At 37.2% G+C, this 26147-nt stretch overlaps 1 protein-coding gene across 1 annotated transcript in view; it reads right to left on the reverse strand.

The window, feature by feature from the left end:
• Nucleotides 1-26147, reverse strand: part of NRXN1 (neurexin 1) — a 765322-nt gene that overhangs the window by 684445 nt on the left and 54730 nt on the right. The window contains exon 2 of the mRNA XM_014962458.1: nucleotides 1851-1868. Within this exon, the coding sequence (XP_014817944.1) occupies nucleotides 1851-1868 (18 nt within the window). The remainder of the gene's footprint in view (nucleotides 1-1850; nucleotides 1869-26147) is intronic.

Here is a 26147-nt window from a genome sequence, read left to right on the forward strand (position 1 = left end):
TGTAAAGTCCTTGATTTAAAAGTAGTTTTACAAGTATTGGAAAAAATAAAAACCAAGTTATCGCTCATTTTAGATAGATAAACTGATTTTTCAAATAGATGATCCAGTATGCAAAGATTCAGCCCAGAGAGACTTTTAAAAGCACTTGCACATAAAAAAGCACCTGCACCTTTTGGCTTATAGGGAAAAAGACAGTATTGATTCCCAGCAATAGCTGATATGTGAAGCACATTCTGTACCTTTAAAACTACAATGTATATGCACGCAACATGTTTTACCAGCTGATAGACTTACTTACCAATATTCAGGCTAGATGCCATTGTGCTTTAGTTTCCACTGCCCTGTGCCATACTTTCTTTAAAGGGACTTAATTACATACCAACATTATTATTAAAATCACATGCTGCTTCTTTCACAATGTCCAAAAAGATAGAGTGCATTATGGTAAAAGGGAGACAGAAAAACTTTTTTCCTAAATCTTTGTGTTGTAAAGGATATCACTGTAAGCAAGATCTGTAGTGTTGAAGAGAAAAGCGCTTTCCATTTTCCTAAGCAATTAAAAGATAGGTATTTAACATGCATTACATTCTTATGAGGAGGATTTATGTTCCACACTAATGAAACAAATCGTTTCTTGCAGTGTTTTGCATACAGAACATGAGAAGAAATCTGTGCTTCTGCACATTTCCCGAATGATTTTGAAGGATGATATCAGCCATATGAGTATAAATCCCATTGTTTCAGTGGGAATATTCTGGAATTGCACCAATAAGGCCAAGATTAAAATAACTCAGGCCCCACAGTGGCTCACTACAGGACCCTGGGTCAGAGCTGGGCCAGGGCAGTGACTTTGCATATGACTTAGCTTGTAAAGTCCTTGATTTAAAAGTAGTTTTACAAGTATTGGAAAAAATAAAAACCAAGTTATCGCTCATTTTAGATAGATAAACTGATTTTTCAAATAGATGATCCAGTATGCAAAGATTCAGCCCAGAGAGACTTTTAAAAGCACTTGCACATAAAAAAGCACCTGCACCTTTTGGCTTATAGGGAAAAAGACAGTATTGATTCCCAGCAATAGCTGATATGTGAAGCACATTCTGTACCTTTAAAACTACAATGTATATGCACGCAACATGTTTTACCAGCTGATAGACTTACTTACCAATATTCAGGCTAGATGCCATTGTGCTTTAGTTTCCACTGCCCTGTGCCATACTTTCTTTAAAGGGACTTAATTACATACCAACATTATTATTAAAATCACATGCTGCTTCTTTCACAATGTCCAAAAAGATAGAGTGCATTATGGTAAAAGGGAGACAGAAAAACTTTTTTCCTAAATCTTTGTGTTGTAAAGGATATCACTGTAAGCAAGATCTGTAGTGTTGAAGAGAAAAGCGCTTTCCATTTTCCTAAGCAATTAAAAGATAGGTATTTAACATGCATTACATTCTTATGAGGAGGATTTATGTTCCACACTAATGAAACAAATCGTTTCTTGCAGTGTTTTGCATACAGAACATGAGAAGAAATCTGTGCTTCTGCACATTTCCCGAATGATTTTGAAGGATGATATCAGCCATATGAGTATAAATCCCATTGTTTCAGTGGGAATATTCTGGAATTGCACCAATAAGGCCAAGATTAAAATGGAGCTTTGCTTGTGTTCTGTATGGAAAAAGAAATCACACTTATTTAATACGCTTGTATGCCTTTATGGGTAAAAAATGCAACTTACCGTACTGAATGATATGCGTACTTTTATAACATTAAGCAGAAGGGGGAAAAAAACCACTAAACAGAAGGGAAAAACAAGAGCTTAGGAAAATAAGGTAGAAAGCACCCACCTTCCACATAGTTGTCTTCTGTAAGCACATAACAGGGAAGGAGAGAAAAGGAAAACATTCATTAAGCAGCATGCAGACTGGAACTTGCCATTGCATGTCTTCATCATGCAAGGCATCAAACACAACATGCAAGTGCTCCATTGCTACAATCCAGAGGGAAAAACAAAAGCACCGGGGAAGCAGTGTTTCCTCTATTTAACAAAATTTACGTGATATGAAATAAAACAGTACTTTTTCAAAAGTGCAAAAAATCGTACAGGATTTACTGCAGCTCTTTGTAAGTTTAATTACTATTAGTCATTAATCAGAGGATATTCTTGTAAGACTTTTATAACTATATAAAGCCATCAGTCATTTGTGATAGGGATTCTAAGTTCATTTGCTTCTACTTTCCCATTCTGAATTTTCTTTAATGACCGGTATGAAATCGATGACCTTAAACAGATCGAAAAAGATAACGAGCTTTAGAATATGCTGTGAAGATGTTACCACGGGCAGCGTGGCTGATCCTGCACTCCCTCTGGTCATTCCGTCGTATCCCTGAATCCCGTGTGGAAAAACTGTCACTTAAAACGTGTGGAATAACTCAGAATTGTAGGATTATTTCCCACAGCATTTGTCAGCATCAGCAACTGGCACATCTTAAAAAATCGATCAATTCTCTGCCTGGTACAGCTAGCAAAGGCCACAGCAATCTCAGACATGGCTTCTGCCCCTGGATTAAAAAAGGCTTTTTGCCTAAGTAAAAGCTGCTATCAACAAGCAGTAATTTGGCCTTTTTATCCCCAACCCAACAACAAAATGGGACACAGAAAAGAAGGTTCCCCCAAAGCACTAGTGTCCTAATAGTACTCATGCTAGTCTCGATAGTCCTCAGCTCCTCCGCTAAGCAGGGGATTTGGAGGGAGTATGTCTCTGTTGCCCATGATGATTTTTCCTAAGGAGAGGATAAGACAGAGTAGAAAGATATCTCGGGGAGGGGGAGAGAAAATGGGAAAGGTAAAATAACAAAGGAAAAACAACACAGAAGTCAAGGAGATGGACTGTGTGAAACCAACAAAGAAACAAGGAAGGGTGACAACATGGCAGTCTGACTCCTGGGGAGATCTCTTCCTGCTCTCTGTCTGTCTCCACCAGCACTGCCTTGGGAGCAAGCACTCACAGACAATTGGAAAACGAAGCCCAGTTCAGTTATTCAAGGTCAATTCTCATGGAGTCTTCCTACAGGAAAATAGCTTTTCATGTGACTGTTAAGAAACGTGACCTAAACTAATTTGGATATATTGTAAACCAGAAGTCAGTAAAATGAGTTACACAGAACTGGGCTCGCTTCGGCGTAGAGATTTCCTGCCAGAATGTGTCACTTTCAGAATGAAAAGCCTTTGTAAGTTAATGCCACAAAATACTGGAAAATACTGAAAAATCTCATCATAACTAGACATTATTCCAATAAATGATTTGAAAAATTTACCACTTTAAAATTAATAGCTACTATAAATGCTGAATACTAAGGGCTTAAGTCTCTCAGGTTTTAGTTGTTATAGGTCAGACCAGATAAAGTTATTTGGCTTACGATATTACAAATCACCTTTTCCATTCACACACTCTAAATTTAGACTTCTAAAATTTCATTGCCTGAAATTTTAGTTTGCTATGAACCTGCAAAGGGTACATACTGTTTCGATGCATTGAGGAAAGCAAGAAGATGAAAAGAAAAAAAGAATATGAAAAGCAGTATGCCTGTTGTGACTAAATACCTGAAGATCAACAAATCCAATAAAGTTCGCTGGGAAAATGAAAACCACCCACTTTCACAAGATAAAGATATTATGTTCTATGTGCAGAGTAAATTACAGTGATATTTGGGCTATTAGAAATAGCTACTTACAGCTAAACTTTTCTGGAAGAGCCTTCTTCCTTCAACTGCATGTAGTAATTTCCTTTCTTTAAGTACAAAACCCTCCGATCTTAATGAAAAATAAATTATTTATTTCAATTGTAAGATAATTTCAGGCTCCTTCATCTATCCCTGGTTACTGCAGCGTTGGGATATTGTAATACCAGTGCTGCAATGATATCCTTTTTGGTGGCCATATTTAGCTTAAAACACGATTCCTTAAAAGCAACACGTCAACCTGCTAAAAGGCCAGTTCTGTTGCTCATGCTGTCAGTCAAAGGGAGAGTTCTGAAAATGACATCACAGGCAGCGTCAGATGGTTAAACTCATCTGGTTACAGGGTTTAGCATATTTTGGTTTATATCATGGGCCCTGTTCTTAGGTGTGTGTGGTGTGTGTTTTTTGATGACTCTATCACCAGAAGGATTTCCATTATCTGAGCGGCTTCCCCTAAATGGCTGATTGATTAAACTTTTAAGTGATAGTAAATTACACTGTCAAAACATTTTGAATTAAACAAATTCAAAGTGTTGAATTCCTGTTCTGTGAATAAAACAGTGTATATATCCAAACCCCTATACATTAGTAAACAACAATGAAAACTCATTCCTCCACATGTTTTTGTCATGGTAAGTTAAACCATCTTGAACAGTTTTGCAATCTAAGAAAAAAATTAGTTCAGCTTCTTCACAGTACTTTACAAGGTTTTTATGTTAGATTAGCATTGAGTACTATTAATTATGTAAGGTGGGGTTTTTGTGATGGCTGATATATTTCCATATCACTAACACTTTGCTTGTCTTTCCTGATTCCCATTTACTTGGCATGGCCTATTCTTCTAAGCAGACACTAAGAAGCACCCAAATTCTAACTTTGTTTTTTATTCATTTTGCTTATTCCAGTCACTCTTAATAAAAAACCAAAAAGGGGAAAATCTTTGAAAGCCATGTATACCATCAATATCTTAATTTTGCAATTTGGAGGGAATAAAATCTTCCTCAGGAAGAGGAGTAACTGTATTTATGTCATTACGGTTGCACTGGTGTAAAATTTGTGTACTAGGAAGAGAGTAGAGCCGTATTATACATTTGTGTCACTGCTGATAATTTAGACACTCATAGTCTGAATTTATCCACATTTACATCCACCCACCCTGGAGGACCTTATTGTCTACCGAGTATCTCTGTTGGCATCAGTGGAACCAGAAGCTTTCCAGACCCAAAGAGCCATCTCCTAGCTGCTGTGGGCATTGGCACAGGATGGCTCTTAGCCTTTTCCACGTCGGCCGATTGTACCAATGCTTTTCACCAAGGCACAGCCCAGGGATGAGACAAGGAGCTAAAAAGGACTCTCAATGCAACAGTGAAGGTGCAGAACAGCCTTACAGCCTCCACCAGCGACCGCACGACTGCCCAGAAAGGTAACATTCTCTTCAGCACTCTGACTTCTAGTAGATGTGAAAAGTCTGCTGTGTTGACATTGCACCGAGCTACTCACTTGAAGAACTACACAGGTCGTCATCCCTTGCAAACGCTTATTTCCTAGACCTTCCCCCACTCCCACCAATGATACTAAATTGCACGGCTAATTCCTGCATTTACAACCTAATTCCTTTGGCCAAATTGGGCTCTCAGTACTACTGGTGTAATCTGTCAACTGCACGTATCAAGCCAAATATTCAGTTGATTTAAATCTGGTGTGACACAGTTGAAATCGGTAGAACTCTACAACTTACACAGGCTGTGAATCTGGCTTATTATCTTCAGATGAATTATCTCAGGCTGTCCCCACTGAGCTGAGAGCAGAATCTGCTCTGCATTTTTTGCAGCAAAACCGATTCTATTTTAGCCTATTACTATGATTCAGTGGCATAATAATGGGAATCATATTTTTACAGGACATTTTTGTTAATTCAAGAATCATTTTAATATTTGGTGATGCTTCATGGAAACCTTGACTTTTTTAAAAAAGAAGTGACTGTTTATATGCTTTGTGGTTATTTCTGCTATTAATTTTTTTTTCCTCTGCTAGAATATTTACATCTTAGCCACACACAGAGCACAATATTTGTCCTGACAATTATATAAGAACAGTATTTTCATGATAAACAGATGAAATGGTACATTAGTATTTTGAAGTTACAGACTTACCATTCTAGAAATATCATAATAAGATACAGCACATGAGAAGTGGCACTTTAATAGGGTTTTTTTCCCTCATCAAAATTATAGTTACAAATCACATTTTGCAAAAATGAAGGGTAAAATATACCACAGATATAGTTTATGAAATTTCATAAGATAGTCAGTAGTACAAGTAGTGGGGAAGTAGCCTGAAATAAAGCTTATTTTATGCAGGTGAATTGCAATAAAAACAATGGCTAGAAATTGCTTTAAAGATTTTAAGTTTGTTTTCTTAAAGAATAATGCGTAAGTATGTTTCTCTATATATTTATTTACTTAAAAATACTACACTGGAGAATGTCCTTTCAAGAGGCAGTTTCTTTTGTGGGACTGTGCATCTCTTGGATAGTGTAACTTAGCCTGTCCCAACGGTTTCTCAAACTGTCAGAGAAATTGTTTTATTTAACAGGTGATTCAAAAGAAAATACTTGGAAAGTAGATGAAAACATGAGGTATCTTACAAAGTATCTTATAGAGCATGAACCATCATAGTCTCAATAATGATGAACTAAAGATCTGTCACTCTTAGCATTAGTTTTCTCAAGTGGTGTGTATCTGACAAATTCCACTAGGACTAATTGCATTTTTTTTTAAATGTACTTTTGAAAACCACTGTAAATATTGATCATAATTATTAACTGTAATTATTAATTATAAAGATACCTAGTACAGAATTCTACCTCTGTTGCAGATTTCTGCTTGAATATTGAGCAAATAGAGAAGCAGCATTTCCCACCACTGGGCTTCATAGAACAAAATCTGGGATTCATCTGCAAAATCTGCAAATCCACCAGAACCCAGGGAACAGTGCCCAGGAGCTCCTACATTTCCCCATGGCCCCATTAGGTCGGAAATCAATGTACAGTCTCCCCCAGGCTCCCTGCAGATTCGGGTGGACCCATTCAGAGGAGTTTCCAGTGCAGTGGGTTGAAATATAATATAATATAAAAGGAACTCTATTGATTATTTTGGATGGAGAGTTTGTCTTGACCAAAAATGAGGACAAGACTTTCTGCCAAATGAGGATCGTTAGGGCACAATTAGATGTTTCTGCCAGTTTTGTACAAGACAAAGCCATCAGCCCAAATTCAGTACACATCTGTAAATTCTACTAACATCCCTAGCACCTTTTCTAGACAGTGCTGCGTACCCCAAGTGCACTGAGAATGAAATAATGACCAGATCATTTTAGTTAAGCTACTGTAGAAGAGCTCCTAGTGTGAAGCAGCAACTAAGGGGAGGCAGTGCAAGCCTTAAATGCACAAGCAAAGAAATAACGAACAGAAATAGAAAATGGCATTACTTTTTGTGGCATAACTAAGACCATTACTGTGTTTCATTCCAGTGCTCATCAATTTAAAAGGAAGTAAAAAGTGAAAGAGGTTTCAGAAAAAAAAACACTTTTCCACAGTCATTCATGGCATTAAAAACCTAAGAAAACTAAGCAATCATGTCTTAGAACGAAAGCCTTAAGTTGCTCAATCTACTGTATCAAAGATGACAATACGAGGTGTCTTGAACCCACTCTGTAACTCTCTATGTCAGGAGAAAGAGTCTTAATACCAGGAAGCCCTTCCAACCGGAAACACACAAATGCTGGGATCAAGAGTCAGAAAAGTTCAAACTGAAAATAAGACGAAAATTTTCAGTAAAGATAATCATGGGGAATACTGGGAAATTCTTCCCTGAAGTCTTAAGACAGAGCCTTTGTCTAAATGAAACTGTATATCAATCATTGCTTTTGGGCTGCATCGTAGGAATCACTGAAAGAAATGCTGCCTTTTGCCATTTCGGAGATCAGGTTAATATTTTCATAGCAATATATTCTGGCCATGTATGAATCTATGAATTTTCTCTAGCCAAATGAGAACAGAAACCAAGCATGAACTGGAGCAAATGCTTTGACACCCTGTTAAACACAAAAATGTTTAAATAAATTGTTTTCTCGGAACCAATCTCTGCCTCAATTGCACAAAGAGCACACTGAGAAATCTTTCCCATGAAAAATTCAAATATAATGGGTATAAAAAAATTATTCAGACAAATCATTACTGTTGTTCCCAGTGGGAAAATACCCCTACCCCCAATTTATTTCTACACCCTGTAACATTTTCTAATTCCCTCCCCAGTTGCTGCAGATGGCAAACAGAATCAAAATCTAGACATAATTAAATCAATAATCTGAGGCAACATTTTTTGTGCTGTTTGATTTCTATGCAGCTTTACCACTTTTCTGTCTCTCTTTACCACTTTTCTCTTTATCATCACAAGTGCATCAAACATGAAATCATTCAACACTGCTTTAGTTTAATGCCATTAATCTATGATTATTTTATTGTTACACATTTTTAGATATTGCACATCTAAATAGACTTGTGCTTCTTTGGAGCCACAGTAGTTAACAAATAAGCATATCTTTGATACTTATATCTCCTTTTTCTCAGCTACTTCCCAGAACTGACATTTTTGGAAAGTTACTTGTCCTCTTCTTTTAGTAATTTTTACCATACTTCTAAATAAACTTGGACTGCCTCCGGGGAGAGATCATGATGTAGATATTAAAATGACTGCTTTTTAATTATATTACAATCCCAAGAAATTTGACTTTGGCCTTATTTTGCCACCTCATTAAATTTAATTCTTTTTCTCCAAAAATGGGCTTGGCTAGTCTCAGATGAACTAAACTTCAGACCTGCTTGCAAGACGTCAATGCTTTAAAGAAATTTTCATCAGTCAATGCGACAAGTGTTCTTGCGTCTGTGTCATGGCTGCAGTAACCACAACCAGGAATCAAAGGTGGAATCAAAGGGTTTTTAGTAATTGAATTTAGTAATATTAATAACCCAGATAATGAAAGGAGAAATAAGTCATTTGCATAAGTGAAGGTGACTCAAAGCACCATGCTCCCTCCTCTGTATTTTAATTTCCATGTATAACCAGAAAATGAAACACAATGTAAATCTACGTATTTCACTCAGTAATCAGTTATTCTTTAAGAAATGTTGCTGTTTTCCATTTGGCCTCTGAGGATATTTGTCTGGATTGGAAACATTTGATTTCCATTGAAAATCTCTGGGATTCATGCACTTTACTTTGATTTGTGTTTATAGACATCTTCCTTGTAATTGCTAGAGGTCTTATTTCCTACCACGGAGAATGCATAGACTAACTAGAATCAAGGACTGACCACATATGGTCCACTTTACATGGCCTGTACAGCTTACCATAATGCCTCTTTTCTTCCTAGCACTATTATTATTCCTCTGGATTTTCTCCAATTTAGCCCTGCTGGGTACATGGCAGGAAAATATATTTTCAGGATATTCCTATCAAAACCTCTCATACACAATTAACTATTCTGGGTGGCAGAGACTAATGGCAAGAACAGACTATGTTCTATACGAGTGATGCATGGTGACACAGGTATTTCTATTTTAAGAATATCTGTTTTGAAATTAAATTGAAAATTTCATAAAATAACTTATTTCAACAACTTCTTTAAGAAACAGTTGTGAAATGAGGAATAAAGATTTTTCAGAACTTTTCATGCTTGTTCTGGTGTACGTGACAGCATAAACTAGTCCACTAAATCTGAGTCCTTGTTCCACTGTGCTTTATATAGTCAATTATGTTTATACAAGAGGCTGCAAAATCAGGCCCCAGTTATTACCAAAAGAAATCCAATCCCTGTCCAATCATCCTTTCAGCAAAACTGGTCTGTAAGACCCATTAATACAATAGGATTAGGTGAGCTGACAGTGAGTAAAAATGCTGTGCAGTGGTTGAAGGTCAGAAGTAATTTTCCAACTGGGTGGCAGCTTTAGAGAGGTGATGATCCCCTGGATAACACGAGCAGGAGACTCAAAGGAGAAGAGGTCACATTTTTTGTCCATGAAAAGGATACTGTTTTTCAGACAACGCTTTCTAAGAATTTTCTGCTGGTTTTATATTGTATGGTGAACTATCTACACTTCCACAATCTCTACTATGTAAATATAATATTTATCCTTTATAATACTTACGAAAGGGTGATGACATATGACTGCATATTCTGCCCATCTGAGACACTCACTCAGGCTCTGACTCTGTAGTTGGATATTTGTGCCTCCCAGACTAGTACAACACCAAAATTAACAGGACTAGCCATATTTTTGTATTCACACTCTGTTTTTATACTAAAGTGAGGAATGTACAGTGATGCTATGACTAACACAGGTGGCTGAAGACAATTTGGTATGAAGTGCTCTTCAGAGTTAGCAGCTAAAAATGTAGAAGACACTCTGTACACAATTAAAAATAAAGATATTCAAAATCACTTTGTTGTATAGTTATTTAGCTAGTATTCGTAAAATTTTCTTGACTACTACTGAGATTCATTTTGTGGATGTGAACTGAGCTGAATCTGCCTTTGGAAGATTTGGTAATGGTACAGAACAAACTTTCTGCTTGTTTAAATGGGAAATTCCTCTGAAGTGAGAGGAGCTGTACTCTGGAAGTCAGCATGCTCTAACCGAGAGTTTAATTTGACACCAAATTAAAATTTAATCACAGCTATCTGTGACTGCAAGTGAACAAAATAGATATCTTTATATTTTTAAAAATAACTTAATTTTCTCCTTTACTAGTTTAAAATCATTTCAATGCTAATGCTGAATGTTATTCTGATTAATTAGTAGTTACAGATAATGACAATGAAACTAATTACAAGAAATTTTACAATCAAAAAACCAGCTTTTCTTCGCTTAAAAACTGGTCATTCTTAGCTAAAGTTACAATTGGTATATTTTTTTAATTTTCTCTGTAGATTTGACAGGAACTGAGCAACGTTATTTTCTTTTGTAGCCATGTGAATGCCTGGACTGAGCTCCCATGTGTACAGAGCACTTCCACACACTGCAATCAGGAAACAGATGCTTTAGAACAATTCTTGATTTTCATTAATCACTTTGATTGCATGTATATTATGGCTAGCTGCATTAACTTTTCATCTATGACTCTTCCTATCTCAGAACTGCACAATGAAAAATTTCTAGTAGTAGTAGATGTTTCAAGACAGTCACATTTTGGGGACTTCTATAAAATGAACCCAAACCAAGTTAAAGCTAGTTCTTCTCTTCCTAACAGTTTAATCACAGAATCACAGAACGGTTCGAGTAGAAAAGACCTCTGGAGGCCATCCTGCTCCAACCTTCCTGCTCAAAACAGGGCTACCTACAGCTGATTGCCCAGGACTCTGTCCAGATGGCTTTTGAATATCTCCAATGTTGGAGACTCTACAACCTCTCTGGGCAAGCTGTGCCAGTGCTCGGTCACCCTTACAGTAAAAAAGTGTTTCCTCAATGTTCAGACAGCACCTCCTGTGCTTTAGTCTGTGTCCATTGCCTCTGGTCTTGTGACTGGGAACCACCAAAGAGAGCCTGGTTCCATTCTCTATGCACCCTCACTTCAGGTAATTAATACACATTGACATGACCCACCCTGAGCCTTCTCTTTTCCAGGCTTAACAGTTCCAGATATCTCAGCTGGGACTCTCATAGGAGAGTCCCTTCATCAGCTTTGTAGCCCATAGTTGGACTCTCTCCAGTATGTCCATGGTTCTCTTGCACTGAGGAGCCCAGAACTGGACACAGTACTCCAGATGTGGCCTCACCAGTGCTGAGTAGAAGGGAAATACCTATCACCTCCCTCAACCTGCTAGCAATGCTTTGCCTAATGCAGTCCAGGATAACACTAGACACCTTTGCCCCAAAGACACATTGTTGGCTCATGGTCAACCTGGTGTCCCCCAGGACCCTTAGGTCCTTTTCTGCAAAGCTGCTCTACAGCTGGGTGTCCCCCAGCATATACGGGTGCATGAGGTTGTTCCTCCCCAGGTGCAGGACTTTGCACTTCTCCATGATGAACTTCATATGGTTCTTGTCAGCTCATTTCTCCAGCCTGTCAAGGTCCTTCTGGACGGCAGCATGGCTTTCTGGTGTATCAGTCACTCCTCCCACTTTGAGGGTTCTCTTCCTTACTGAGGGTATACTCTTCCCCACCATCCAGATCATTAATGAGTATGTTAAATAGGATCAGACCCAGTCTTGACCCCTGGAGTACACAGCTGGTCACTGGCTTCCAAGTAGACTTTGTGCCACTGATCGTCACCCTCTGGGTCTGCCATTCAGACAGTTTGCAAGCTGTCTCACTGTCTGCTCATCCAGCCCATACATCAGCAGCTTCTCTATGAGGATCTTATGGGAGAGAGTGTGAAAGGCCTTACTGAAGTGCAGTTAGACAGCATTCAGTGCTCTGCTCTCATCTATCAGGTCAGTCAATTCATCATAGAAGATTATGAAGTTGGTCAAGCATGACTTACCCTTGGTAAAGCCATGCTGACTATTCCTGATGATTTTCTTGTCCTTAATGTGCCTGGAAAGTGTTTCCAGGATTAGTTGCTTCATTGTATTCCCAGGGATCACAGTGGGTCTGATTGACCTGTTGTTCCCTGGTCCCTTTAATGTGCCTGGAAAGTGCTTCTAGGATCAGTTGCTTCATTGTATTCCCAGGGATCACAGTGGGTCTGACTGACCTGCTGTTCCTTGGTCCTCCTTCTTGCCCTTCTGGAAGGTGGGAGTAACATTTACATTTTTCCAATTTTTGGGTACTTCTCCCAGCTGCCATGATTGATCAAACATTATTGAGTGGTCTCTCAATGACATCTGACAGCTCTTTCAGTGTTTGTGGGTGCATTATATCAAGCCCCATGGACTTACGTACGCCCAGTTTGCTTAAGCATTTTCTGACTGGATCCTCAGTGGGTCTGATTGACCTGTTGTTCCCTGGTCCTCCTTCTTGCCCTTCTGGAAGGTGGGAGTAACATTTACATTTTTCCAATTTTTGGGTACTTCTCCCAGCTGCCATGATTGATCAAACATTATTGAGTGGTCTCTCAATGACATCTGACAGCTCTTTCAGTGTTTGTGGGTGCATTAGATCAGGCCCCATGGACTTATGTACGCCCAGTTTGCTTAAGCATTTTCTGACTGGATCCTCTTCCACCAAGGGTACATCTTCCTCGCTCCAGCTTTTGGTCTTTTTCTCTGGGACCTAGGATTCCTGAAGGCTGGTCTCGCTCGTAAAGGTTGAAGCAAAGAAGGCATTCAGTACTTTGGCCTTTTCCATGTCCTGTGCCACAAGATCCCCTGTCTTGTTGACAACAAGTCCATATTTTCCCTCGACTTTCTTTCTTCAGTAATGGGTACTTCTCCCAGCTGCCATGATTGATCAAACATTATTGAGTGGTCTCTCAATGACATCTGACAGCTCTTTCAGTGTTTGTGGGTGCATTATATCAAGCCCCATGGACTTACGTACGCCCAGTTTGCTTAAGCATTTTCTGACTGGATCCTCTTCCACCAAGGGTACATCTTCCTTGCTCCAGCCTTTGGTCTTTTTCTCTGGGACCTAGGACTCCTGAAGGCTGGTCTCGCTCGTAAAGGTTGAAGCAGAGAAGGCATTCAGTACTTTGGCCTTTTCCATGTCCTGTGCCACAAGACGCCCTGTCCTGTTGACAACAGGTCCATATTTTCCCTCGACTTTCTTTCGTCAGTAATGTACTTATAGTGGCCCTTCTTGTTGTCTTTGACATCCCTGGACAGATTAAATTCCATATGGGCTTTGGCTTTCCTAACTTAATTCCTGGATGTTCCAACAATGTATCCCTCTCAGGCTACCTGTCATTGCTTCCACCCTTTGCATGCTTCTTTTTTGTGTTTGGGTTTGGATAGCATCTCTTTGTTCATCCACACAGGCCTCCTGGCATTTTTGCCTGATTTCGTGTTTGCTGGGATGGTACTCTCTTGTGCTTGATCCAGTGATCCAGTAATATTAACCAGCTTTCTTGGACCCACTTCTTTCCAGGGCCTTATCCCACAGAACTCTTCTGAGCAGATCTTTGAAGAGGACAAAGTCAGCTCTCCTGAAGCAAAGTGTCATGAGCTTCCTTCTCACCCTCCTCCGTGCCTTCAGGATGCAGAACTCCACCATTGTCACGGCAGCCAAGGCTGCCCTTGAGCTTCACAACCTCAGTGAGCCCCTCCTTGTTGGTGTATGACGTCCAGCAGAGTACCTCTCCTCATTGGCTCTGCTACCATTTGGAGAAGGAAGTTATCATCAATGCACTCCAGGAGCCTCCTGGATTGCTTATATCCTGCTATGTTACCCCTCCAGCAGACATCTGGGTGGTTGAAGACCCCATGAGGACAACGGCCAGTGAATGTGAAGCTCCTCATATCTGTCTATAGAACACCTCATCCACTTGTTCTTCCTGGTCAGGTGGACTATAGAAAACACCCACTATAATGTCATTTTTGACAGTTCTTGGTCTTCCTTATAACCTTTGTTCCTTTTTGAAAGAAATTACTTGGATATACATTCTGATGATAATCTTTACTCGTGTTCCATTTTTTTTCAAACCTACATTACCTTCAGTATAGGCCATGTGGAGATTATTTTTTGTATAATTACGCTGTGATGTCATAAATCTATCATAATACATCAGCAGAGCAGCATGTTGCCCATGAAAAAGTGGTAAAGCACCTTTCCTATTGTCAGCTCTTCTACAGCTGGTAAATTGGTTAGAATGACAAAGATGTTGGCATCAAGAAAAATCAACACAGGATTCTTTAGTGAGGAACTATTTCTGGGCTAAAACTTTATCAGAACCAATTATAATAATTCCCCACAAAAAGTTGTTTCTGTGGTATATTGCCCTATAGTACATATTAAGGGTACAGTAGGGAATATTGTAATGACCTTTCACAGGACTGAGTCAAATAGAAGTTTAGAAAGAAATTATCAAGAACATCTAAATGTAGAGCTATAGAACAAAATATCTGAGGAGACATAAATATTATTAGTTGAGTAATATGAAAAAATATATCCATTAAAATGTGTTCTGAATGTATTTCTTAGATACCCTTCTTTTGAGGTTACATCTTAAACATGATATAAAATGGTATTTCTTATATTATTAAAATGAAATTTTAATAATAAATGGACTAAGCAAACTGTCCTACAGGGGAAATCCTTCTCCGTAAGGTAAATCCCAATGAATAATAGAAATCTTGTTTGATTGTTGGCCTATTATTAAAATGAGCACACAAATCACCTGCTTCCTAATTTCTATTCATGAAGAGGAGGAATAATTCTGAGGTTCCCAAAGTGGAAAAACTCCTACATCTAAACCATAATTAAAATTTCTCCCTGGCAGAGTATTTACGCCATTAGGCAATTCACAGATCTATAATCATGAAAGCAAGGATCGTGTACCATATAACCTATATACTCACTCAAGTTTAAAAAACTCCCAAACAAACCACAAACATTTCTTGCATTTTTTTTTTTCAATTGCATTTTCAGAACAAAGAAATAACCCGAGCAACTAACCATCTACTAAGAGAGAATCTAATATTTGAATGAGGTGGAATTGTTATGAGTATATACTGAATACATAGGCTACATAAGCATATGCACATTCATTCACGTAATAGTAATACCTTATGCAATGTAAAGTGTGTAAATGTAATGAATACAGCCAACATAATGAACAATCAATGACGTGCTATGGTCCAACGACTGATACAAACAGAAACTAAACAGAAGCAACCTTCACACAGAGGAAAAAAACGTTACTTTAATAACAGAAAACTCCTCCAAAATGTCATATCATGCCAAGGGACAGAAATAGATTAACACTGAACTTCAGGAACAGTCTCCTTACAATTCAACAAACTAAAGACTAATGCATATGAAGATGCTTATGAACTTGAAAGAGCAATATAGATTAATAGGATTTAGAATTTGCTATATGTTCTTTTGTTGAAAGAAAACATTTCAAGGAACTGCTGTTCTGTAATTATAGTTTGTTTCAAAACAAAATTTTAAGAAACGTACAAAAGCCACTAACAACATACCTCAAATTATTTTCATTTGCAAAGCCTCTTTATATAGCATGTTAAAAAGTGCTTGATCCATTTTTTCATTCTTTTTTTTACAGCTTATAGCAAATGTCTTCTTGCTTTAAGAAAGGTATACTTATTCCAAAAGTGTCTTTTAGGAAGAACATCTAATTCTAATAAATCATCTGCTGCTTAGAAAAAGAAAAAAATTCAAAGCACATTTCCCAAGCCATGCTTATAATGCATGTAGAGCAGCCACCTTATTTTAATTCCATCAAAGCAAACCAACTCTCCCTCCCCAAAATCCCATTTGTCTCCAAAAGTAGTTGAGAATATCAAGATCTCAAGGAGATTTTTTTTTATCTCTTTGAATGTACCTCTTAGCATTCAATATTGACAACTAACAATTTTTATATGGTCTTCACTATTAGTGAGTTATCACTGTTTTCTATAGTGGACCAAATTTTTAAAACACAACACGTTCTGGTTAGGGCATTGGCATAACCTTTAACAACTTTTAACTTTTTTAATACAACTATTATTACTCTCTTATATTTTGCATCAGTGATATCTACATGTATTTAGAAGACATGTAAAAGATGCATCCTAAAAATACTACAACCAAATTACAGAAAAAGGACATGATCTTTATGTAATGTCCTACATTACATGCTTATTCTGTCTTCAGTAACAAGTAGTCTGATGAGAAGTGTAAAATTTAAATAATCAAGTCAAGTAAAGTTCTAGTGAAAAATAAGTGGAATAGAAAAACTGGTCAAGAATAGTTCTTATGATATACAATGGGATCTTCTTTAGAACCCATTCAGATGGACAGAAATTTTTTCATTATTTTATACTGCTTGGATAAGACCTGGATTGGTCCTTGATTTTCATGGTTTATCTGCTGTGCTGCTACTTGGCATCTGTGACTCCCATTGAGATCTCACGGTGAATCACTGGAACACAATGAGTTCACAAGTCCCCTCTCTCTGCCAGAGAAGCATTTCTAATCAATAGCTTTTAGTGTAATGGAAGTTACCACAATGCTTTCAAGATCTGGGTTTATGTTGTAGTTAAAATGAGCTTAGTGCCATCTCTAGTGCATAGCTGTTATTTCACAAAGCTGCATATTATACATTAGGTCAAGGCTGCTTGTCCAAACCAGCATTTTATAAGACAAAATAAAAGCAACACAGAAAATGTTGATACTACCACAGGGAAATCATCTTCATATGTTTTATTGGTGAATGCCTACTTACCCACATATTTAGCTATGATTTGTGCTAGTAAAGTTATTGAAATAAGTCAAATAAATTTTTCATCTAAATTGATTTGAGTGAGCATGCAATGGGAAAGTGCAGATTGTGATGGAAGTTATGATTATGTAAATCTCCACTGAGACAAGAGAGCTACTTCAAATATATGAGGACTGGTGTAAATCCCTTATAACACAAGTTCAAATCTCTGGTTGAAACCCTCATAAGCACATTTTAATTGGGATTTCTTCTCTTAGAATTGAATCATTCAATTACATACATTTTGGAACACATAAAGAGGAGAAAGGCATTTAGAAAAGAGATCTCATTCAAGTATTGGCTAATTTTTCCCCATTTGTCAAAATATTGTAAAAAATAGCTGTAGTCACAAACATTAAAGAACATAAGTCTAAACAGTGAAGAGTGGAGTACAGATTTAATTTGGGTAGAGTCCCAACTTTTCCAGAAACTGAAGAAGAGGGTACACACATGCTGAAAGAAAACGGTGGTGGCTACAAAGGAAAACCAAAGTTCACCAAACAGCACTAAGAACAGCTATGCTTGTCTGAAATAAGATAAAAGTCCTACTGGAAATTTCAGGTCAATCGGAATTTTGCAACTGGATTACAGGATTGGGCCCTGAAGGCTGAAGTTTGCACAGAGAGCTTAGTCATCTTTGTGCAACAGTGACACACATTTTGGTATCATTTACATATAAAAGTGATCCCAGTCGCTTATGTAAATTGGATATTCCCTCCTGGAATTTGGTCGTTTTCTTAGCAAATATAAGGACTATATGCAAATCGAAGAAGAAAGAAGAAGATGATGAAGAAGAAAAGCTACACCAACAACAATGGAAAAAGGAATAAAAATAAAAGAAAGGGAAAGAAGAAGAGAAAGAATAGCAATTTCATGGGGAAAACTGAGTGCATAAGAATTAGTATAACTTACTCAGCACAATGCCATGGATCTCACTGACCTTGGGAGTATTTCCAGGAGTCATTCCTCCCACAAATATTTTCTGAACAATTATAAAGCATCTGAGACACTTTTTTTTTTCCTCCCAGGAGCAGTGATTCATTTTTCTTTCTGTATCGATTTTTCTTTAACAAATATATCTACTGGGGCCATTTAAAGGAAGCAGTACTGCTGTTTCAGGTATGTTCCTGTGTATCTCTTTGAGCATATCTCATGGTCACATGAAAGAAACTATATCAAAATGGGTTGGGTTTTGGAGTGTTTTTTTAAGATCTTCTATTAAAAAATGAGTTGTAATTCCAGGCTCAGGTAGAAAAAACATAGGTAATTGCATTTCTTCCCCTTCAAAGAATAGTCTAAATATATTCAGTGCAAGCTATGAACATGATTGCCATGATGCCATACCACATGATAGCATTGGAAGTTTTGCTCATTGTGCTTCTAGCACAATGCATGAAGAATTATTGATAGCTATAAGAGAAAGCTGGAAGTCAGTTTACCAGTCAGGGTTACACTAGTTAAGCTTGATATCCAAGGATAAAAATGGCACCCATTCATAAATGTGAAGTAGATCCTCATACGCAATTGTTCAGAAAGCACATGGCTGGTTTGGAAAACACAGCATCAACTTATAGACAGTTTTACCAACAATAATACCTCAAACAAAAGAATTCCAAGGCAAGTACACATCCTTTCACAAAGAAATTAGCAAATACGTATGCCCAAATTTGATTTCCAGTGCAATATCAACAAATTCTGTCACTTGGTATATGTTGGTTTCTGAACAAAACATTACACTGCTAATTTAAGAGTGATTCAAAAGGGAGGAAAAATATTTGTAAAGAAACTGAACAACCGAAATGGATGAACTGTATGGTAAAACAGGATACATTATCTCATTGATCAGGACCCTCTCTGGAAGAGATAATGTGAATATGAACTTACATGTAATACACAATCACATTCATTGTGCTACATAGAGGATTGAAGAGATTTGGTGGGCTGCTACCTTCCTTCAGAGGGATACAAAGTATACTCAGTAGACTCTGCAACTCTAGCACACTCATACTTCATATGTATAAAAAACCCCATACAGTCCTCAAAAAACCATGCAGGAGTTACACAGTACCTTGAAAAACCAGATTCTGGAATAGCAATTTTCATCTCTTAAGACACGAGCGACACTCCTCACAAAAAATAATCACATAGCTATGATGTTATGAAAAACATGGAATTGACAGTTCACAAGACTATTAGTAAACAAATATCAAGAGAAAAAATGGTTCTTGGTCTCTACAGCCAGCCAAAGAAATAGCATGACTCCAATGTTGAGTTCACAGAATAATTAGAGTTAGTAAACAATAGGAGTGTTGAAACAAAGCATTTACTCTTGTTTTGAATCTATAATTTTACAGGGGAACTTACTAGTTTGTTTTGGGGAAAAAACCTGTCTTAAATGGGTTCTTACTAGGGTTAATTTTTGCTCATTCTGCTAACATTCCCCCCCCCCCTTTTTTTTTATTTTTAATAAGTGCAGCTTGATCACTAGAAGTGACTCTCCCTTTTCAGCTGATTCTGTATATTCAGGCTCTGAGCGCTGAATTCGTATCTTTGCAGGTAGAAATCTTTTTTAGTTCATTGATGAAGTATCCACACTTTGTTAAGCAATAAAACCTCTTTGTGATTCTATAGTGTCTTTCTTTCATGGAAGGACCTCAGCAGCTTATACGTACAAATGCTTCCATGAGGCAGACAGAAAATCTGGTAGTAAATGTTTCCATGCAAGCTCAAGTGGTGCTCGAGGCTGATGTGAGGGTCATTCAATTCAAGTGAACGTGTGAATATAGGACTTTTTCCACTCATAGCTGAGCTGAAGAAAACATAAAAGGGGAATTTAAATTTGTTTCAGGAAAAACGACAAATAAAAGCCAAGATAGAAGATTTGGCTAGGCTCAGGCACACATTATTTTGTCTACAGGTAGGTGATGTCCAGACTTAAACTGTTATGAAAGATCAGGTAGGAATCATATGAGCCATATAGCATTTTATTGAAACAGGAGAATTGTTTCAATTGTGTACTTTAGACCATAATGTCTGTGAAAATTGTTGCAACCTTTTAGATGGCAGATTTAATAATAAAAATCTGTTTTTTTAAGTAGGAAAAATTATGCAGTGCGAATTTTCATTTCACGATGAAAATTTGTGAACTCCTTATTTTATTCAGCTAGGAAACTATGGAGGAAAAGTGCCCATAGAAGGAGTTTATTAAATGCTTGCTTATTCTAAGAATCCTGGCTGTTCCTCAGTTTAGACTACTTAGCAACAGTGCTATTTAGACTGCTATTTTTGCAATTTTTATCATAACAACAAGCAACTCTGCTACTATCAATAAGTGGGCAAGAAAAAGATCAGAATTTTCTGCACCCCAGATATATGTACTTATTTTTAGGAAATGCCTCCCAAGTGCCAATTAAATTTATCGTAGACTTTCCCTTTTCCCCTTTGGCTTTATGTCTCCTGTAGAAAGAATTGTAGATTTAATATGAAGGACAAAATGGCAAACAGAAGAAAATAAAGAAGACTTACTTTTTTTTTCCACCAAGAGGAAAGTTAAAAAATCTCTTCTTATCAAGCGTAATAGAGAAGAAAAGTTGTTATATATGCAGAAAAACTTTCTCAGGAGAGAAATAAGGAAGAGAAATATTCAGTTCAGTTGGGTCCAAACTACAGGGTCTTCAAAAAGCAACCAGAACAACAAAAGCACCACATATTATTCATTGCAATAACATTACGTGCCAAAACATCAAGCCACTTCAGGAAAGAGGTAAATGCAAACAATTTGCTTAGACTTCCTCATTTACTTCTTCATCTCACTATAGGATCTATAAAGCAGAGACAGGAGAAGCAACAAAGTTTCAACAAAAACAAAGGTTTATGCTGTTTCAGACTTCATCTGTCATTTCTGGGGCTACACATGACCCTGCAAGGTCCAAACTAAGAAAACTGAAATACAGTTTGTGGTGTTGGATTCTATTCCTATTTTAAAAATCACTACAGAAAAACAGCGCCACTTTTTCTACTACCACCAGCCTCTGACTTGTCCCTCCTTTCTTTCCTTCCTTCCTCCTTCCTTCCTTCCTTCCTTCCTTCCTTCCTGCCTGCCTGCCTGCCTGTAACAAACTCCTGCTGAAGCCCTCACCCCTGTGGTTTATCAAAGCAGAAACAAGTAGAATTTTCCCACAATCTGACTACTGCAAGTAAGGAAGACCACAATCATATTTCTAACCTGAAGGCAAAAATATTCTATATTACAAGTCAAAGAATCAGATACTGAATTATTACAGCTACTAGCACATTTTGTCTTTGGCATTTACTGTGTTGGAAGATGTAATTCTGTGGCCACCAGCTGTCAGGCAGGATATTTTATTCTGTTCCAGGGATGTATCAATGTAATTAATCGTGATAAAAACCAGAACCATCCAGCATTTTTCTGCCTTAGTTTAGGATAAACTACGTCTATCCTGGTATTATTTATCTAATGCCTTCCCAACCCCCACTCCCATTACATCTATTTCAGTGTTTCACTATTCTTATCATTAGAAAGTTCTTCCTAATGTTTAAGCTTATTCTTAATTCCTGCCATTTAACCCCATTATTTCTTATCCTATCTACCATGGCCAAATGAAGCACAGATTATTTCTTTCCTTTTTTTACCACCCTTTTATGAATTTGATCTTTGCCATCAGGTCCTCCCTTAGTCATTTCCCCTGTAAGGTACATAACCCAAAGTATTTTGTTTTTTATTTCATAGGTGTACTTTGTTGGTGAAATGCAATGCTCAGAATTGGATGCAGAATTCCAGCCTGGAGTACAGCACTAAGCAGAACTGGATAATTACTTGGCCAAGAATTACAAGCTTTATTTCCATTTACAAGACATAAAGTGTTCTTAGATTTTTTTACAACTCCATGGCTTTGCTGACCCCTGTTCAGAATGTGATACATGCAGGCTCACAGATTTTCTTCTGAAGAAACAGTATTTCACCAGTTTTTTTCTACAGCATATTTTTGCTGTCCATAATTCCTTCCTACGCCTAGCACCTTCCGCTAGTTTCCACAGAATTTTAGCATATCCTTTGGTCCTCTTCTCTAATTTGTCAAGCTAATTTTGAATTCAAAGCTTGTAGTTGAGGGTACTGTTTCTCTTTCCCAGCTCTGTGTTATTGCAGATTTAATAAACTCGGTCTATGCTCTACCATCCAGGCTGATTAAAGAAAAATAGCAAAGAATTGATTCCAGGAGCAATGCCTGTGGTTGGTTTCTCTTTTCGCTTTGACAGAGAATTATTGACAACTTGCACAGTTATCCAGCCAACTTTGCATGCAATTTACAAGCAATTTAGAAACTTAATCTAGCCCCAAATTTCCTAGCTTGCTTAAGAGAATGTCAGCTAGACAGTGCCTAAAAATTTATTTAAGAATACATGACATCTGCTCCTTCTGGACAATCTCTATCAATTGTTGAAGAATTGGTTCAATGCAATTTTTGCTGATACATGCATGTCTACTGTTACTCAGCTTTTTATTACTTTGCAACTGCAAACAAATAATTTGCCTGAATATTTGTTCTTTCAGGAACTAAAGTTAAGCTGGCAAGTTAGACTTGGCTCTTTTTAAATTGCAATTTTAAAATTTGGCACTATGTTCCCCATCTTGCAATCTTTGAAAACATCATGCACCTGCACACACTTTCTTAAAGGAAACCTTCAATAGAGGCAAGATTTGGTCTGGCCACTATTCCTTTAATTCTCAAGCTGTTAAAGTATTCATCAGACCATGCTCATTCACGTACTTCATGGACATCAAGGTCCTGAATAATCTGAAACTGAAAGAATATAACACTTTCATACTGAATGCTTAAAATACTTATGCAGGATATTCTTGCACCTGATAAGGAAGCTAATAACAATAAAGAGATAGGGAGTAGGCTGGGAGTGGGGAAGAAGTGGGGAAGAGACACACTGGGGACAGCTGACCTGTCCAAACAGATACCCCATTACCATATAACGCCATGCTCAGCCATCAAACTGGGAGGCTTTACTGATAACAGGTGTGCTAGATGGAAGACTATGAGCCATGATTCATAATTCCAAAACATTCAGACCGTGTTTTTACTACATGTATTGATACCAAGAAATATCTCCAGTAAAGTTAGTATAACAGGCAGATTAACCACCCAAAAAAAAAAGGTTTAGCTATTTAAAAGTATGCTGAGTTCTGTTCAAACACTTGCGTTATTGCATGCAGTAAGGATCATTATTTTTGTACAAAGTAATATTATCGTAAATCTTAGTTGATTCAGAACCATTAAAATACCTAAAAAATACATAGGTTTTACAGTATTAATTTCACTTACTCAACAGATTGATATAAATCTTCTAAAATGCAGCATTTTGATTAAAATTACAGATGTAACTGAACCACTCATTTTGCTTTCATATCTACATTTTAGTTCTTTACTTTGTCCTGTAAAAACTGTTGTCTAGCTTTACATGGAAAAGTGGAAGTTCAAGCAACAGGCAAACCAATTATTTGTCAATGTTCACAACAGAAACGATAGGACTAGCAAAGGTTGTTAGAACTAGTGTTTTTGGCACAATCCAAACTTTACATTAAAAGAGCTAGAAGTTTTTCTGAAGACTGCACTTCAAAAAAGCAACATTGTTTCTGTGCATGGCAGCTACAAGAGTTCATATATATATTACATATCAAAATCTATTTATTTGTCACATAAAGATGTGGATTTGAAAGTTTTTCTCTGTATATATAGTGCTGGCAGTACTTCTGTCTTACTATGATTCTAAAATCATAGAATAATAGAATGGTTTGGGTTGGAAGGGACCTTAAAGATCATGGAGTTCCAGCCCCCCTGCCATGGGCAGGGACACCTCCCACCAGACCAGGTTGCTCAAAGCCCCATCCAGCCTGGCCTTGAACCCCTCCAGGGATGGGGCAGCCACAACTTCCATAGATGGCTTCATTGATTTTGAACAAAGAATTTTGCTTCTAATAATAAATTAATCCAAAAATAATTAATCATCTACGGGCAAAGGTTTTCGTATTTTGCCAAAGTTAGGTCAAAACTCCGTATCTAGAGGACAAGATTTTCTATTGCTCTTGGTACTTAGGTTGTAATGCAATTTCTACAGCAGGTTTGCATGAATATATAAATCAGCATTTTGCTGAATAATATGTGAAAATAAACACACATCTAAGGTGTTTATATTTTTAACTTTTATATTACTTTCAGTAGATATCAGACTACTGCTAAAGTTTTAATAACTTATATGGTGTGCTGAATCTTGTACTGAAAGGCATGCACTACACTGCAAAAGCTATCAGGAGAAAAATGATAATCTGAAATTCTCAGTTGTTTCAAATGGATATTATAGTTTGGGACCCTATAGAGAAGCAAGTTTTTACTGTTACTGGTGAAAAATTTTAATATGTTGCCATTTAAACTGTCATTGTTTGCTTCTTTTGATACCCATTGTATGGGTGTTTTCCTCTGTGTAATGTCAAACAGTTCAGTTGATGACCTCCATAAGATGTCTTGTTCTTATGAGCTTATGAGCCAAAAAGGTGTATTTGAAATTTTAACTGCTTTTCCTGCCACTTCCTTCAGAACTCAGCAATCAAATTCACCTGGGCCTAATGCTTTGCGAATTTTAGCTGGAATAATTGCTTTATTGTCTTTTTCAGCATAACAGCAAGGTCTTTAACGTTTTTCTTTCCCTCAGGAAAACATTGCTGTCTCTGGGATATTACCTTCTCTTTCTTCTATCAGTAACAAGACATGTAAATCTTTTGGTCCCTTAGCAGAATCAAGCTCATTAGTTGCCAACCTTCTGTTGTTCTTCTGAGTGACCCTGGTTTCTTTGGTTTTCTCTCGTTTTCTTTTTTATTGTAAATTTTACATTAACTCAGCTCAAACCCCATTAAGTTTGGTACAATTGGGTTAAAAAAAGAAACAAAACCCCCCAAAAAACCCCCAAAAACCCCATTTAACAAAGTTGTACTTCGAAAATTAGATTTTTTTTTAAAGTATTTTGTTTAATACATTTACTCCTGGCCCCCTCTTTATCTATGTCATCATATTTCTCCCTACAAATTAGACATCCCATTCTACACTACTGGCCACTTATCATTTATGTATGATGCTCATGAAAGCTCCAATATTAGTCAGGTCAGCTCCTCTACAGTGGATGAAGCTATATGGACTTAAACCATTTCAGTATATAATGTATATTTATGGTGCTGTTGTATGTTATTCATCTGCCACTGCATTGCAAAATAACTTCCTATTTACAAAAGGCAAGTCCCCTATTAGCTAAGGTCATAGCTAATACACACTACATGTCTGAAGGTTTATTTAGCGACTCATAAATAATGCCTGTAATTGTAAAAAGCACTCGAAAGTCCAGGAATATACCACGGAGTAAGAGAAAAAAGTTCAATAGGCTCCATTATAACCAAGTTTGCACTGATGTTCATCCAGAAAAACTGTCATCATTGGAGGCGGCAGAAAAACTGGAGTAATTCCAGCCTTATTACAAATGTATTAGTATTTTTACAAGAGGATTGATTTAAGGGGAAAAAATCTGGTATTGTATTTCAGGGATGAACTGGTCAACACTAAAGGTGAAGGGAGGATGGGGCAATTTTTTCACCACCACCTACATCCTGTAACAATAACCTAGTTGCTTTATGGGAGTATTTTTTTTCTCTTAAAATCTTAGACACATTAGGCTGTTCAATTTGATAGACAATGGGGTTTATGGCTTGAGCTGGTATTAAATTTTGTGTTCTTCTAAAACCACTCTGTGTACTCAGCCATGGACTATCTAATAATTCAAGTCACGTACTGTTTCTTACTCTGCTCGAATTCCCTAGGTTTTATTTGTTGTATCCACACTGGCAGCACTACAAACAGTAAAATACTTTTTTTGTTATTAATACCATTTTTCAACCATCTGTACTCTAA

This window comes from Calidris pugnax, unplaced genomic scaffold (genome assembly GCF_001431845.1).
Source record: "Calidris pugnax isolate Ruff unplaced genomic scaffold, ASM143184v1 scaffold147, whole genome shotgun sequence".
Classification (NCBI taxonomy): Eukaryota; Metazoa; Chordata; class Aves; order Charadriiformes; family Scolopacidae; genus Calidris; species Calidris pugnax.